Below are 12,408 nucleotides of genomic sequence, written 5' to 3'. Positions count from 1 at the left end.
CTCCGACAACCGAGAGAGAGGAGAGCTGCTCCGACAACCGAGAGAGAGGAGAGCTGCTCCGACAACCGAGAGAGAGGAGAGCTGCTCCGACAACCGAGAGAGAGGAGAGCTGCTCCGACAACCGAGAGAGAGCTGCTCCGACAACCGAGAGAGAGCTGCTCCGACAACCGAGGGAGCGGAGAACGGCTCCGACAACCGAGACAGTCCAACAAGTGGGAGATAAGAAAGATCTGACAGCCAAGAGAAAAAAAGGGGTACACCTCCGACAACTGGCAGAGAAAGGAGGGGTACACCTCCGACATGTGGGAGTGAGACATTCCAGAAGAGAGTGAGCGAGACACCTTTCAGAACTGTGAGTGACCAGGAGAGACGCGGCCAACAACAGGGAGATCAAAAACAGCTGACATCCTGAAAGAGACAGACTTGCTGAGAGAGAGCCCGCCATCAGGCCAGTGTGGCAGAACGAGAGTGAGACCTCCTGATATCAGGGACAGCCTGAAGGAGGGAGACCTCCAGAAAGAGACACTTCCTGGAAGAGAGGGAGGCCTGGATCGGGGCTGCCCAGTTCTGTACACCCGGAGCAGCAGGTGATGGGGGATGCCCGGTGGCTGCCGTGTGGCGCTGTAATGTGAAGGTGGCAGCCCAGCCCCTCCTCTCTGGCAGCTCTTCTACACATTTGTTATTGTTTTCCTGCGCTGCCCCTCGTGGCTCCTGGAGAGGGCACACTACACCGCAGCAGCATCGTCCCTCTGCCAGCATCACCCGTGCCCTGTTCTCCTGCGTTGTGCCCCCCGGACCTGCAGGCTATGTGAGAACATGGCACAGGCACCCAGGAGATGTCCGTGACTGCTCCCAGGGCATCGTGACCAACCTGTGCCCAGCATGTTCTCCGAGAAGACGCCCAATACCCGCGGCCTCAGCATGTTCGGTTAGTTCCCTGCTCTACAGGTGTCCTCTTCCCTCTGTCCCCTGGTGATGGGCAGTGCCCGCTCAGTGTAGTAGCGACATGCTGGCATTTGTAGATCTGGGTCAGGTTTGTGTGTGTGTGGTGTGTAGGGGCAGTGGGGAGCGAGTGGGAGGACTCCGCTTAGTGCAGCAGCCCCCCCGCACCTCCCTGACACATTTTTTTGCTCACTGGTCCAACCCCTGGTAGTAAAGGATTTAATTAAGAGGCGCTTCTAAACCAGGAGATTGCAGAGCTGGCAGCGGGGCACTGGATCTGGATGTTGACGCAGTCAGTGAGCTCCAGTCTGATCAATGAGTTAATTAACCGCATCTGTTCCTTTTTTTTTTCCCTATTGCATGGTGGGGTAGTGTACTGTATCTGCTGCGCTTGGCATGCAGGTATATAGGTGATGGGTAATGCTTGACCTTGCTGCCCAGTAAGGAGTCGGGCAGCTTTCCTGTGTACCTATGCATTTTCTATGGTTGATGCGGTTGGCAGAGACATCGGCTTATCCATAGGGGGATGGTATTGGCAACAGGGTCACCAAGATGAAAGATGATCGCCTCCCGTCAAATCACTTAAAGGGACGGCAACCTAAATGATTCTCCCCTGAATACACTGACTGCTGCTGGAGAGTTATCTACTGCTTGCTGCTATCAGCCATTCAGGTGATAGTATTCCTCAGCAGGAAGGCAGACACATGCACTCTGGCTTCCCGTAGTGTCGGTGCGGATCACGCCTCGCGTGCTGGCACAGTGCATAGCAGACAGCTTGTGTGTACCGCTGTCATCTTGTTTTGGCAGGGTACACGTGTGGCGTACATGTATCCTGCAGTGACAGAAGATTCCCTATGGGGAAAGGGATGTTAAGGCATGAGACGTTTTATTTCCATTGAAAGTCCCTTTAAGTAAAGTTGTGCACCACAAAGTTCAGGGTGTTTGGTGTTTCTTCTGCCGCCGGAATTTTTAAAGAGGTTCTGCATAATCTGTTCAGCCTGAGCCTCTTGATTCATGAGATTCCAGTCGGCAATTCTCCATGATGATCCTTCCGTTTTTCCCGGCAGGGTCAGATTCATTATCCATCAATCCACTGGACATGCACTGGTGGCTGCTGCTATAAATCTAGTGTCCCCCTTTAAACCCCAGCTTGAATGTGCCCCCCCCCCCCCCTTGGCCGTCTCTCCTCCCTCTACGTCTCGCATTGTTTGTGGCCGCTCTGAGGTTGTACGGAAGGTCACAGCGAGTCTGAGAAAACAGGAACGAGAACAAAAGGAGACCTTCCTGAATCTAGAGTGCGCGCCCAGCTCTGCTACATACTGCGTCAGCAGGGGCCGGTCACTGCCACAGGGGCCCCACTACCCAGTCAAATATCTGGGGGACGGTGGTAATGGACATCAAAAAGCTTCTGTATTGCATAGATAAAAGTTCGGCACATCTTTGTTAAATCTCTGCTTCCTGTCAGTGAATGGAATTGTATCTGGAGGCAGAGATTTTATAAATCGTGATGATCAGAGATATTAATCTTGTTTCTTCTTTCTCCTAGTCTGGACTAACGTGGAGCCGCGGTCCGTTGCCGTCTTTCCCTGGCATTCTCTAGTCCCGTTTTTGGCCCCAAGCCAACCAGACTCTTCTGTCCAGCCCACCGAGGGCCAGCAGCCGGTCAATCACCCCGGGGCCTCCAGCCAGAGCAAAGGTACGTTACGTCCTGTACTTATGTGCCCACACACTACGTTGGCGAGTTTAATATGAAGGGTTAATTTTACTCTGCTCCTTCAGAGCCTCCTGAATCTGCATCGGTGGCAAACGAGACTGTCCCTGTGCCAAGAGCAGAAGATGAGCGGTGCGGAGTGACCCTGACCGATACAGCGCCCCAACTACCCAATGAGGAGCCTGTGAGACAGTCCCAGCACCAAGAGGTCACCACACAAGTCACTATCACCGACCGGAGGGCTGATAGCGAGACAGAGAGCGACCACGATGACCCGTGAGTAGGGCACTAACCATGCAGACATCAGCTGTGCCGGCCCCGTCCGCTCAGCTGTGCCGGCCCCGTCCGCTCAGCTGTGCCGGCCCCGTCCGCTCAGCTGTGCCGGCCCCGTCCGCTCAGCTGTGCCGGCCCCGTCCGCTCAGCTGTGCCGGCCCCGTCCGCTCAGCTGTGCCGGCCCCGTCCGCTCAGCTACAGCTCTGGATTTCGGCACATTGGAATAGTTTTCATCTGTGCTCTATTTCCTTGCAGGTTCTTTACGATCGGTCCCTCTGAGATCCCTCTCCAGGTGCATTGTGGGAAACGCCGGACCCAGTCTCTCAGTGCCCTCCCCAAGGAACGAGATTCTTCCTCCGAGAAGGACGGACGAAGCCCTAACAAGGTAACCCTTGGAAAATTCTGGTGACAGTAAAGTGGGGAGGCTCAGCCTTGCACCTACCTCTTCAGTGTCCCCAGCTATTCAGTATTCTATCAGATGGGTGGTTTGGATACCCCTTTAAGGCCAGGGTCACACATGCGTGAAACTCGGACGAGTCTCGCACGTCAATACCCGGCACTGCCGCCCGCACTCGGGAGCGGAGCGTGCGGCTGCATAGAAATACATCGCTCCCGAGTGTCGGCAGTGCCGGTTATTGACGTGCGAGACTCGTCCGAGTTTCTCGCATGTGTGACCCGGGCCTTATACGTGGTCCTTTGTTTTATTTATTTTTTTGTACAGAGGGAGAAGGATCACATTCGCCGTCCCATGAACGCCTTCATGATCTTCAGTAAGCGTCACCGGGCCCTGGTTCACCAGCGCCACCCGAATCAGGACAACCGCACTGTCAGCAAGATCCTGGGAGAGTGGTGGTATGCGCTGGGAACCAAGGAGAAGCAGAAGTATCATGACCTAGCCTTCCAGGTACCCATAAGGGGGCAAACTGATTATTGTAATGGGTGGTGATGTCACCATGTTGGGTACACCACCTTAAAGGGGTTGTCCAATTTATGGCCAGTCTGCAGGATAGGTCATCATTATGTGATATCTTGCTGTTGTGATTGTTGGGGCTGAATTGAGACAACGGTGGGGTACACCCCGATATTTGCACGGTCACTAGCATTACCCGGATCTTCTCTACCAGGTGAAGGAAGCACATTTCAAGGCGCACCCCGACTGGAAGTGGTGCAACAAAGACCGTAAGAAGTCCAGCTCAGATGTTAAACAGGTGATGCCCGGTCCCTGGGGTGTGCCCAAAGAGATGAGGGAGAGGAGTATGTCTGAGACTGGCACCACGGCCGCCCCAGGAGGTGAGACCACCCCTCTTATCGGCATTCTGCCCCTATCTATATGTGTCAGCTCAACACATAAGTAAATCTTATTTAATTTTTTTTTTTTTTTGTCCATTTATTAAGTTTCCTCAGATATTGCTCCGTCTGGTCTGATGCTGGAATCCAAGCTTGGGGCTCCTTCATCTACTATTCCAACCGGGGATCGCTTACCCACTACCTCCACTGCAGCAACCCAACTTTCTCGTCCCCGGGCGTTCTCCCACAGCGCCGTGCAGAGCATGGAGCATCGGGAGGACAGCCAGGCCCTGCAGGAGCTGAAGCAGGTACACCGCCGACATTGCCAAGGAACTCATATAGGGTGAATTTCTGTGGAAAATTCCTCTGACCGGTCAGGAACTGGGACATATGAGGCTACATAAATGCATATTTATATTACACTGTATATGGAACCAGAACAGGAAGCAATGGGGAGAGCTCAAAGAGTACCCGCAACTCATTAAAGCCAACTGTAAAAGGGAATCTGTCTCATTGTACATGCACTCTGATCTGCTGGCAGGACCATGGCAAGGGTGTCACGTCAGTAGACTGTGGCTACCAGAGCTTTGTGAATCCCCTGCAATATCCCCATCCCTGCATCTCTTATGACGTTGAGGGGACCAACATGTGTCATGCCTCAACATAATGACATTGCAAAGCCTGTCAATCTGATCCCGCAATCATGGTCTAGCGACATGACCCCAACCCAGGCCTTGGTCTGGTGATGTGACCCCCCCCCCCCCCCCGGGTCAATCGTCTCATGATCAAGCGACGTGACGGCCATAGTCTTTCAATTTTTTTGCTAAACTCTAGTATTCATTTACATCACTGCTGATTGTACGTTTAGGAGTCCAGTGGGCGGTCTTACTTGGCGCTTGACTGCCTCCACTGTATGCATTCATAAACTGTCAATCACTTGCGTAGATCCACCCACAGGGCTTTAAGGAAAAATACAGGTTACGCAGAATTTTTTCAGTGCTGTGCTATACTATATCAGATAACTTGATGAGTCGTGTGACGCCTTTTTAAAGAGTTTTTCTGGCTAAATATTAGATGAAAAAAATATCTAAGCAACTTCTGCTAAAGGCCACTCTTACATTCACCACTTCTCTGCTTTTACAGTAAATAAGACTGCCACTGCAGGAGATTAGAAAATCGGGGTAGAAAGTGTGCAAACTGTCTGGCCCAGTAGAGGTTGATAGCCTGTGATTATTAAGGTTACTGCCCCCTCTCTGCAGTACATGCTGTCCTGAGTCCCAGATGCAAGTGTAGTGTCTGGGTCTGATTGTTCTTGTTAAAATGTAACCTGTCTGGAGCTCAGGCGATCACGTCCATTAACCAGAGAGCATTGAATAAGGTGCCACCTGGTGCTCAAACATAATCAGTCACCTAGTTGGGGCCTCTGCATAATGGTCCTCGGATCACTGCCGGGCGGCCAATAGGAATGTCTTTCTTCCTGCCTGTTAGGAAAGGAGTAGATCTACGGATGCCTGGCTCTAAAGCTAAAAATGTTATCAGCTACCAGAGGGGAAAGGATACTGATCCTGTCTAGACCCATTTGCATTGTATAGCAACATTTTGTTGGGGTTATATGGACAGCTTCCAGAGGTGGAAGGAAGAAGACTGGCCCTGTCAGTGTCCCCCAGCATTACTTGGAAGTTAGTTGAAAATACTCCTTCTGTAAGGGGGAAAAAAGGATTTATATTGTCAGCTGCCAGAGGTGGAATGAGACTGATCTTGTCCAGAGCCCATTGCATTAATTGGCAGTAGATCTGAAAAGTCGTCTTCTACAGAGGAAGTATGAAGGAATTTCATTGTCAGCTGCCAGAGGGGGAAGGAGATATGTCCAAAAATAGCATATAAAATAAATATATAGTTTTGCTCAAAAGTTTACATACCCCGGCGGAATCTTTACTTTCTTGGTCTTTTTTAAGAGAATATGAATGACAGCACCAACACTTTTTCTTAACTCATGGTTAGTGGTTGGGTGACGCCATTTATTGTCAAACTACTGTGTTTTCTGTTTTTTAAATAATAATGACAACCCAAAACATCCAAATGACCATGATCAAAAGTTTACATACCCTGGTGATTTTGGCCTGATAACATGCACAGAAGTTGATACAAATGTGTTTGACTGTCTACTAAAGGCAACATCCTCACTTGGGACCTTTTGGCTTGTAATCAGTGTATGTGTGCATAAAAGCTGAGTGAATTTCTAGGATCCAGACTGATTTGCATCTTTCATCCAGCCACTGACATTTCTGGATTGGGAGTCATGGGGAAAGCAAAAGAATTGTCAACGGATCTACGGGAAAAAGTAGTTGAACTGTATAAAACAGGAAAGGGATACAAAAAGATATCCAAGGAATTGATAATGCCAGTCCGCAGTGTCCAAACTGTGATTAACAAATGGAAAATCAGGGGCTCTGTAAAAACAAAGCCACAGTCAGGTAGACCAACAAAAATTTTGTTCCCAACTGCCAGGAAAGTTTGTTCGGGATGCAAAGAAAAACCCACAAATAACATCAGCTGAAATTCTGGACTCTGAAAACTATTGGTGTGGCTGTTTCAAGATGCACAATAAGGAGGCCCTTGAAGAAAAATGGTCTGCATGGTCGAGTCACCAGAAGAAAGCCATTACTGCGCAAATGCCAAAGTATCTCGCCTACAATGCACAAAACATCACAGAAACAAGCCTCTAAATTTCTGGAACAAGGTAATTTGGAGCGATGAGACCAAAATTGAACTTTTTGGCCACAACCATATACTGTTATGAATGAGTCACCGGAGGAGGAGAAAACAAAAATACAAGCTAAGTCCAGAAAACCGGAGAGGTTGGTAGCTATCGGATTGCAGACCCCTGATCCTATACAGCACAACTAACAGTAGCCGTGGGGGGGTTCCTACGGTGCCCTAGACCCCTCGTCACAGCCGGAGAACTACATAAGCCTAAAGAAGGAAAGGAGAAATCTAAACTGCCCCAGAGCAGACCCCAAAGCAATAGACAGCCCCCAACATGTATTGTCGGTGAAAAACAGATGAAAACACAAACACAGACAGAAAGACAGGCTGAGCAAATGATGGGGCCCAACTAACAAGATAAGACAGGACAGAAAAGATGCTGGCTGCAATCCGCAAAAAACCCTACCAAAAATGTCCCAACCGTCTGATAGGGAAAAAGGCCCTGAAGTCGCTAGACTTCAAAATCACTATATCAGCACTCGGGTATAATCTGAAAACAGAGCAAAGAGATCAACTGATCAGAGACAAAAATGGAATTCAGCCAGTCACATCCAGGACTGGCTGAATACAAACACTAAGGAAACCAGACAAAATCTCATGGAATAATAGCAGGGCAAAAACTTAGCTTTTAGTAGACAGGAACAAAGCTGGATGCAAGAGCTCAGAGCAGAAAGGATCACCAGCAGCCCTGCAGGGCGTCGGCTGCCTTATATCCACTCAGAAATTCCAGATGTCCAATCGCACTCCGCCTGTTCAGATGACAAGTTCTTCCCATCCCAATCAATTTCACTACCTCTCTTCACCAGCAGAGGGAGTTCATCAGACATCAAAGGTGAAGGGGAGAATGAACTCACAACAATATACGTTACATTTGGAGAGAGGTCAACGAGGCCTATGATGAAAGGAACACCATTGCTACTGTAAAGCACGGAGGTGGATCACTGATGTTTTGAGGATGTGCGAGCTACAAAGGCACAGGAAACTTGGTCAAAGTTGAAGGAAAGTTGAATGCAGCACGTTATCAGTAAATATTGGAGACAAATTTGCATTCGTCAGCCTGGAAGCTGCACATGGGACCTACTTGGAGGTTCCAACATGACAGCGATCCAAAGCACAAGGCCAAGTCGACCTGTCATTGGCTACATCAATACAAAGTGAAGGTTCTGGAGTGGCTATCTCAGTCTCTTGACCTCAACATCATGGAGCCACACTGTGGACATCTCAAGCATCCAGTTCATGCTAGACAGCCCAGGAATTTACAGGAACTGGAGGCTTTTTGCCAAGAAGAGCCGACAGCTTTACCATCTGAGAAAATAACCTCATGAACAACTACCACAAAAGACTTCAAGCGGTCATTGATGTTAGAGGGGGCAATACACGGTATTAATAAATAGGGTATGTGAACTTTTTATCTGGGTCATTTGGATGTTTTGGGTTGTCATTTATGATTTAAAAAAAAGAAAACACAGTAGTTTGACAATAAATGGCTTCACCCAGCCACTTACCATGAGTGGAGAAAAAGGTTTGCTGTTATCATTCATATTCTCTGAAAAAAGGCCAAGAAAGCAAAAATTCTGCCGGGGTATGTAAACTTTTGAGCAAAACTGTATCTCTTTATCTATGTCTATGTATATCTATATCTGCTAGAAACATGGGTAACTACCGTAAACCTGCTAGTATTAACTTTTAAGGCGATGTCTATATGCAACATTTCCATTCACTGACCCGAAGCAGAGATTATAAAAACAATTTTAGAAATTGAAAGATGACTTATATTGTAAAGTTGCAGAACTTTTACTTGCACATGAGTGGAGTCCATACGTGTAGTGATATACTGCAACGATGGCCATTATTCACAGATGTGCTCAAGTCGTTCTCCATATTCTAACCAGAAGGCCACGTTTGGCGGCCCAGAGCCCACAGCGTTCCCAATGCCTACACACAGCGAGAGCTCTGTCTGCCCGACGTCCCGCGCCTGTCCGACCCTTCCGGGACCTTACCGCCCGCCACGCACTGCCAGTGAGGACATGACCAGCGACGAGGAGAGAATGGTCATCTGCGAGGAAGAAGGGGACGATGATGTCATTGGTGAGTTCCTTGCCAATGTCTCATTACTTTTCCGATTTCTCCACCTCATTCCCTAATATATCTCCTCCCCGGCAGACGACGGATTTGGCTGTGCGGACATAGACCTGAAATGTAAGGAACGAGTCACAGACAGCGACAGTGAGGGCGTATCTGGAGACGAGGCAGAAGGCAAGGTGAGTCGCACAAAGGTATTTGCCCCCAAATCCTTCACTGTTAGATTACTGCAGTTTAACTCCATCATTGCTGTTTCTCTAGGGTCCCCCACAAGGGGTCTTCTCGCCAGTTATTCGTTCCGCCTCCCTGTCCGGGAACTTTCCACTTTCATCCGATGACTTGAAATCTGATAGGCCAGTCAGTATGGTTCAGTCGCCCAAGCCCAGCGATCATCCACAAGCCGCTTTCCCTCGTGGATACCCCCCACCTCCTCCAGCCAAACCTCCTCCTCGTCAGCCCAGCCAGCACCAAGCGAAAAGACCACCAGAAGTGCGTTTTACCATGGTGGACCCAGCGGCCAGCTACAAGAGGAAGCGCGTCTCTGAAAGCGGGGGGAAGAAGGTTTTAGGAGAGGCAGCCCCTCCTGTCAGTCAGTACACCACTCAGTCCGTCATCTCACTGAGTGCACCCCAAACTCTCGTCCTGCCCAGTTTCCCTTCCCCCAACCCCTCAAGCACCATGTATTCTTCAGTGTCCAGACCCTACGATCTGCAGCGGGGGACCCTGGAAGGCCGCTCCATCGTACCCACATTAGGGACTGTACTGGTGTCAGGACCACAGGGACTCGGGGTCATTCCCCAAGGCTTCAAACAGGCATCCACAGAGGTGACTAATGTGGTGAAACCAGTAAGCAGCACACCGGTGCCCATAGCCAGCAAGCCGGTAAGCCGCAGCAGCGAGCTATGTGATGGGCGCATACCTGGTTCCCCTGTGGGCATCGGAGTAGTGTATGCCCATGACCGAAAACCAGTGCAGCAATTGACGTCTCCAGCATCTTCCCCACTTCCACAAGGAAAACCGGCTGGTGGGCTAGTGACTAACCTCCTGGTAGGGGCACCTAGCTATGGGCAGCCCGGTCCCAGTTCTGGAAACGGTACCGGGCATGCTCCAGTCACGGCTCTGCAGTTTATTACCCAGAATTCTACAGGTAGTCCGAATGGAGCCGTGCCGCTAGGAATCCTCCAGCCACAGCAACTGCTTCCTGCAGCAGCAAACAAGCGGGGCGGCATCACCCAACTGCAGTATATCCTGCCCACCATACCCCAGCAGTTACCGGGGGGCATCCAGTTCACACTTCCACCTGGAAATACAAAAGTGATCGCCACCCCTCAAGCTGTCCCAATCGTCCAGCCTGGCCCTGCTGCCAGCCCGTCACTGGGTATTGTTTCAGCGGGTGGCAAAGGTAAGACGCCATTACGGCTCTTCCCGTTAATTTTTATTTTCTGTGTCTTCAGTCCCTTGATTATGTTTCTCTTCATTCACAGCCCAGTCTGTTTCTCCAGCCCCTTCACCAGGGAGTTGTGCGCAGCTGCTGCCCGCTCCGGGAATCCTGGCACCCAGTACTCCTGTCCAGGGCAAGATGCTGGTTCCTGTGACCGCACCTCATATGACTGTGCGGTCCAACCCTGCAACGCAGCTACCACTAGTAACGTCTCCTTTCCCAGTGCAGAACGGTGCTCAACCAACCAATAAGGTACACAGCAGAAAATCCGGAGCCAAGCAACATAGTGCGCTCTCAGCCCTCTCTCCTGTCTGCAGCTGCAGACAGGAGAGTGGGATAGAAGCACAGCCGCAGACAGAGCGCAACAGAAGTATCCCTGCGCTGATCCAGTGTGGTGTACCCTCACTCACTGGGATCTTGCAGCGTCGGGCACTTGAACCTGCTATATGAACTTGTATTTCGATGACTTGTGTCCCATCTCATTTCTATTCACCCCTATCTTTCTCAGACTAGGAGAAACTACCGCAATCCCTCACACTTAAAACCTGTGCCACTGACCCCCTCCCTCCCGCACCCTCTTTCTGGAGCACTTTGGAATGCTTGCTCCATCTGCAACAAGCTCCACGTGATCCACGACCTCTTTACCTCCCGCAACCTTTCCTTCCTGGCCCTCACTGAGACCTGGCTGACACCCCCTGACACGGCCTCCCCAGCCGCACTGAGTTATGGCGGCCTCCACTTTACCCACACTCGTCGCCCTGGCAACAGACATGGTGGAGGAGTGGGTTTCCTCCTCTCTAAAAACTGCTCCTTCAACCCTATCCAACCCCCACCCTCCCTTATCCTCCCTTCTTTCGAGGTTCACTCTGTCCATATCTACTCTCCCTCTAATCTCCAAATGGCTGTCATATACCGACCACAGGGCTCAGCCACTACCTTCATTGACCAATTTCCACCTGGCTCCTCCACTTTCTCTCTGCTGACATCCCCACCATCATCATGGGGGACTTCAACATCCCCATTGACACCCACCAACCAGCAGCCTCCAAACTCCTGTCACTTACCTCATCCTTTGGACTTACTCAGTGGTCCTCCACAGCCACCCACACAGATGGACATACATTAGACCTCATCTTCACCCGCCTCTGTTCCCTATCTAATCTCACAACCTCTCCCTTCTCCCTATCTGACCACCATCTACTCACCTTCTCATCCTTGTCCTTCTCACCTGCCACTAGCACATCCTCGCACACCTAGACATTCACAGACTCTCAGACTCTTCTACCTCTGTCCTCCATATCTTCACTCCACAACACGGACAGTGCCACCGCTTTCTACAACGCCACCCTCACATCAGCCATAGACTCAGTCGCTCCTCTCATGCATGGCATAGTGCGACAAACGAATAGGCAACCCTGGCACAACAACCTCACCAAAAAACTTCGACAAGCATCCAGGGTCGCAGAGCGGCGTTGGAAGAAAACACGCCTGCCAGACGACTTCACTGCTTTCAAACAAGCTACACTTGCCTTTAAATCAGCCCTCACATCTGCTAAACAGACATATTTCACAAACCTTGTATCTTCACTATCCCACAACCCAAAACAACTGTTCAGCACATTCTATTCTCTCCTCCGCCCACTACTGCCACCTCCAACTCCCTTCATCTCTGCTGAGGACTTTGCCACCTACTTCAAAAACAAGATTGACCAAACAAGGCAAACCTTTACAGTTCCACCACACCAACCGCTCCACATACCAGACCTCTGCCCTTCCCTAATAACCTCCCTCTCCAACATCACTGAAGGAGAGCTTACTCATCTCCTTTCCAAATCACGCCTCACCACCTGTTCACTTGACCCCATCCCTTCCCACCTGCTCCCCTACCTCACTAACATGATCATTC

At 50.3% G+C, this 12,408-nt stretch overlaps 1 protein-coding gene across 5 annotated transcripts in view; it reads left to right on the top strand.

Annotated features, from left to right (window-relative positions):
* The window catches only part of CIC (capicua transcriptional repressor), a 79,249-nt gene that overhangs the window by 52,439 nt on the left and 14,402 nt on the right, over positions 1-12,408 (top strand). For 4 of the 5 annotated variants that reach the window (XM_073570729.1, XM_073570730.1, XM_073570727.1 and 1 more), the window contains exons 3-12: positions 2,489-2,638; positions 2,722-2,929; positions 3,182-3,311; positions 3,648-3,830; positions 4,051-4,216; positions 4,322-4,521; positions 8,839-9,067; positions 9,143-9,240; positions 9,323-10,463; positions 10,546-10,754. In XM_073570729.1, coding sequence (XP_073426830.1) covers positions 2,489-2,638; positions 2,722-2,929; positions 3,182-3,311; positions 3,648-3,830; positions 4,051-4,216; positions 4,322-4,521; positions 8,839-9,067; positions 9,143-9,240; positions 9,323-10,463; positions 10,546-10,754 — 2,714 coding nt within the window. The remainder of the gene's footprint in view (positions 1-2,488; positions 2,639-2,721; positions 2,930-3,181; positions 3,312-3,647; positions 3,831-4,050; positions 4,217-4,321; positions 4,522-8,838; positions 9,068-9,142; positions 9,241-9,322; positions 10,464-10,545; positions 10,755-12,408) is intronic. The other variant, XM_073570731.1, reaches the window with a different exon arrangement.

This window comes from Dendrobates tinctorius, unplaced genomic scaffold (assembly GCF_039654945.1).
Source record: "Dendrobates tinctorius isolate UK_male_01 unplaced genomic scaffold, ASM3965494v1 ptg000028l, whole genome shotgun sequence".
Lineage (NCBI taxonomy): Eukaryota > Metazoa > Chordata > Amphibia > Anura > Dendrobatidae > Dendrobates > Dendrobates tinctorius.
This window is presented reverse-complemented; position numbering and strand designations above follow the sequence as displayed.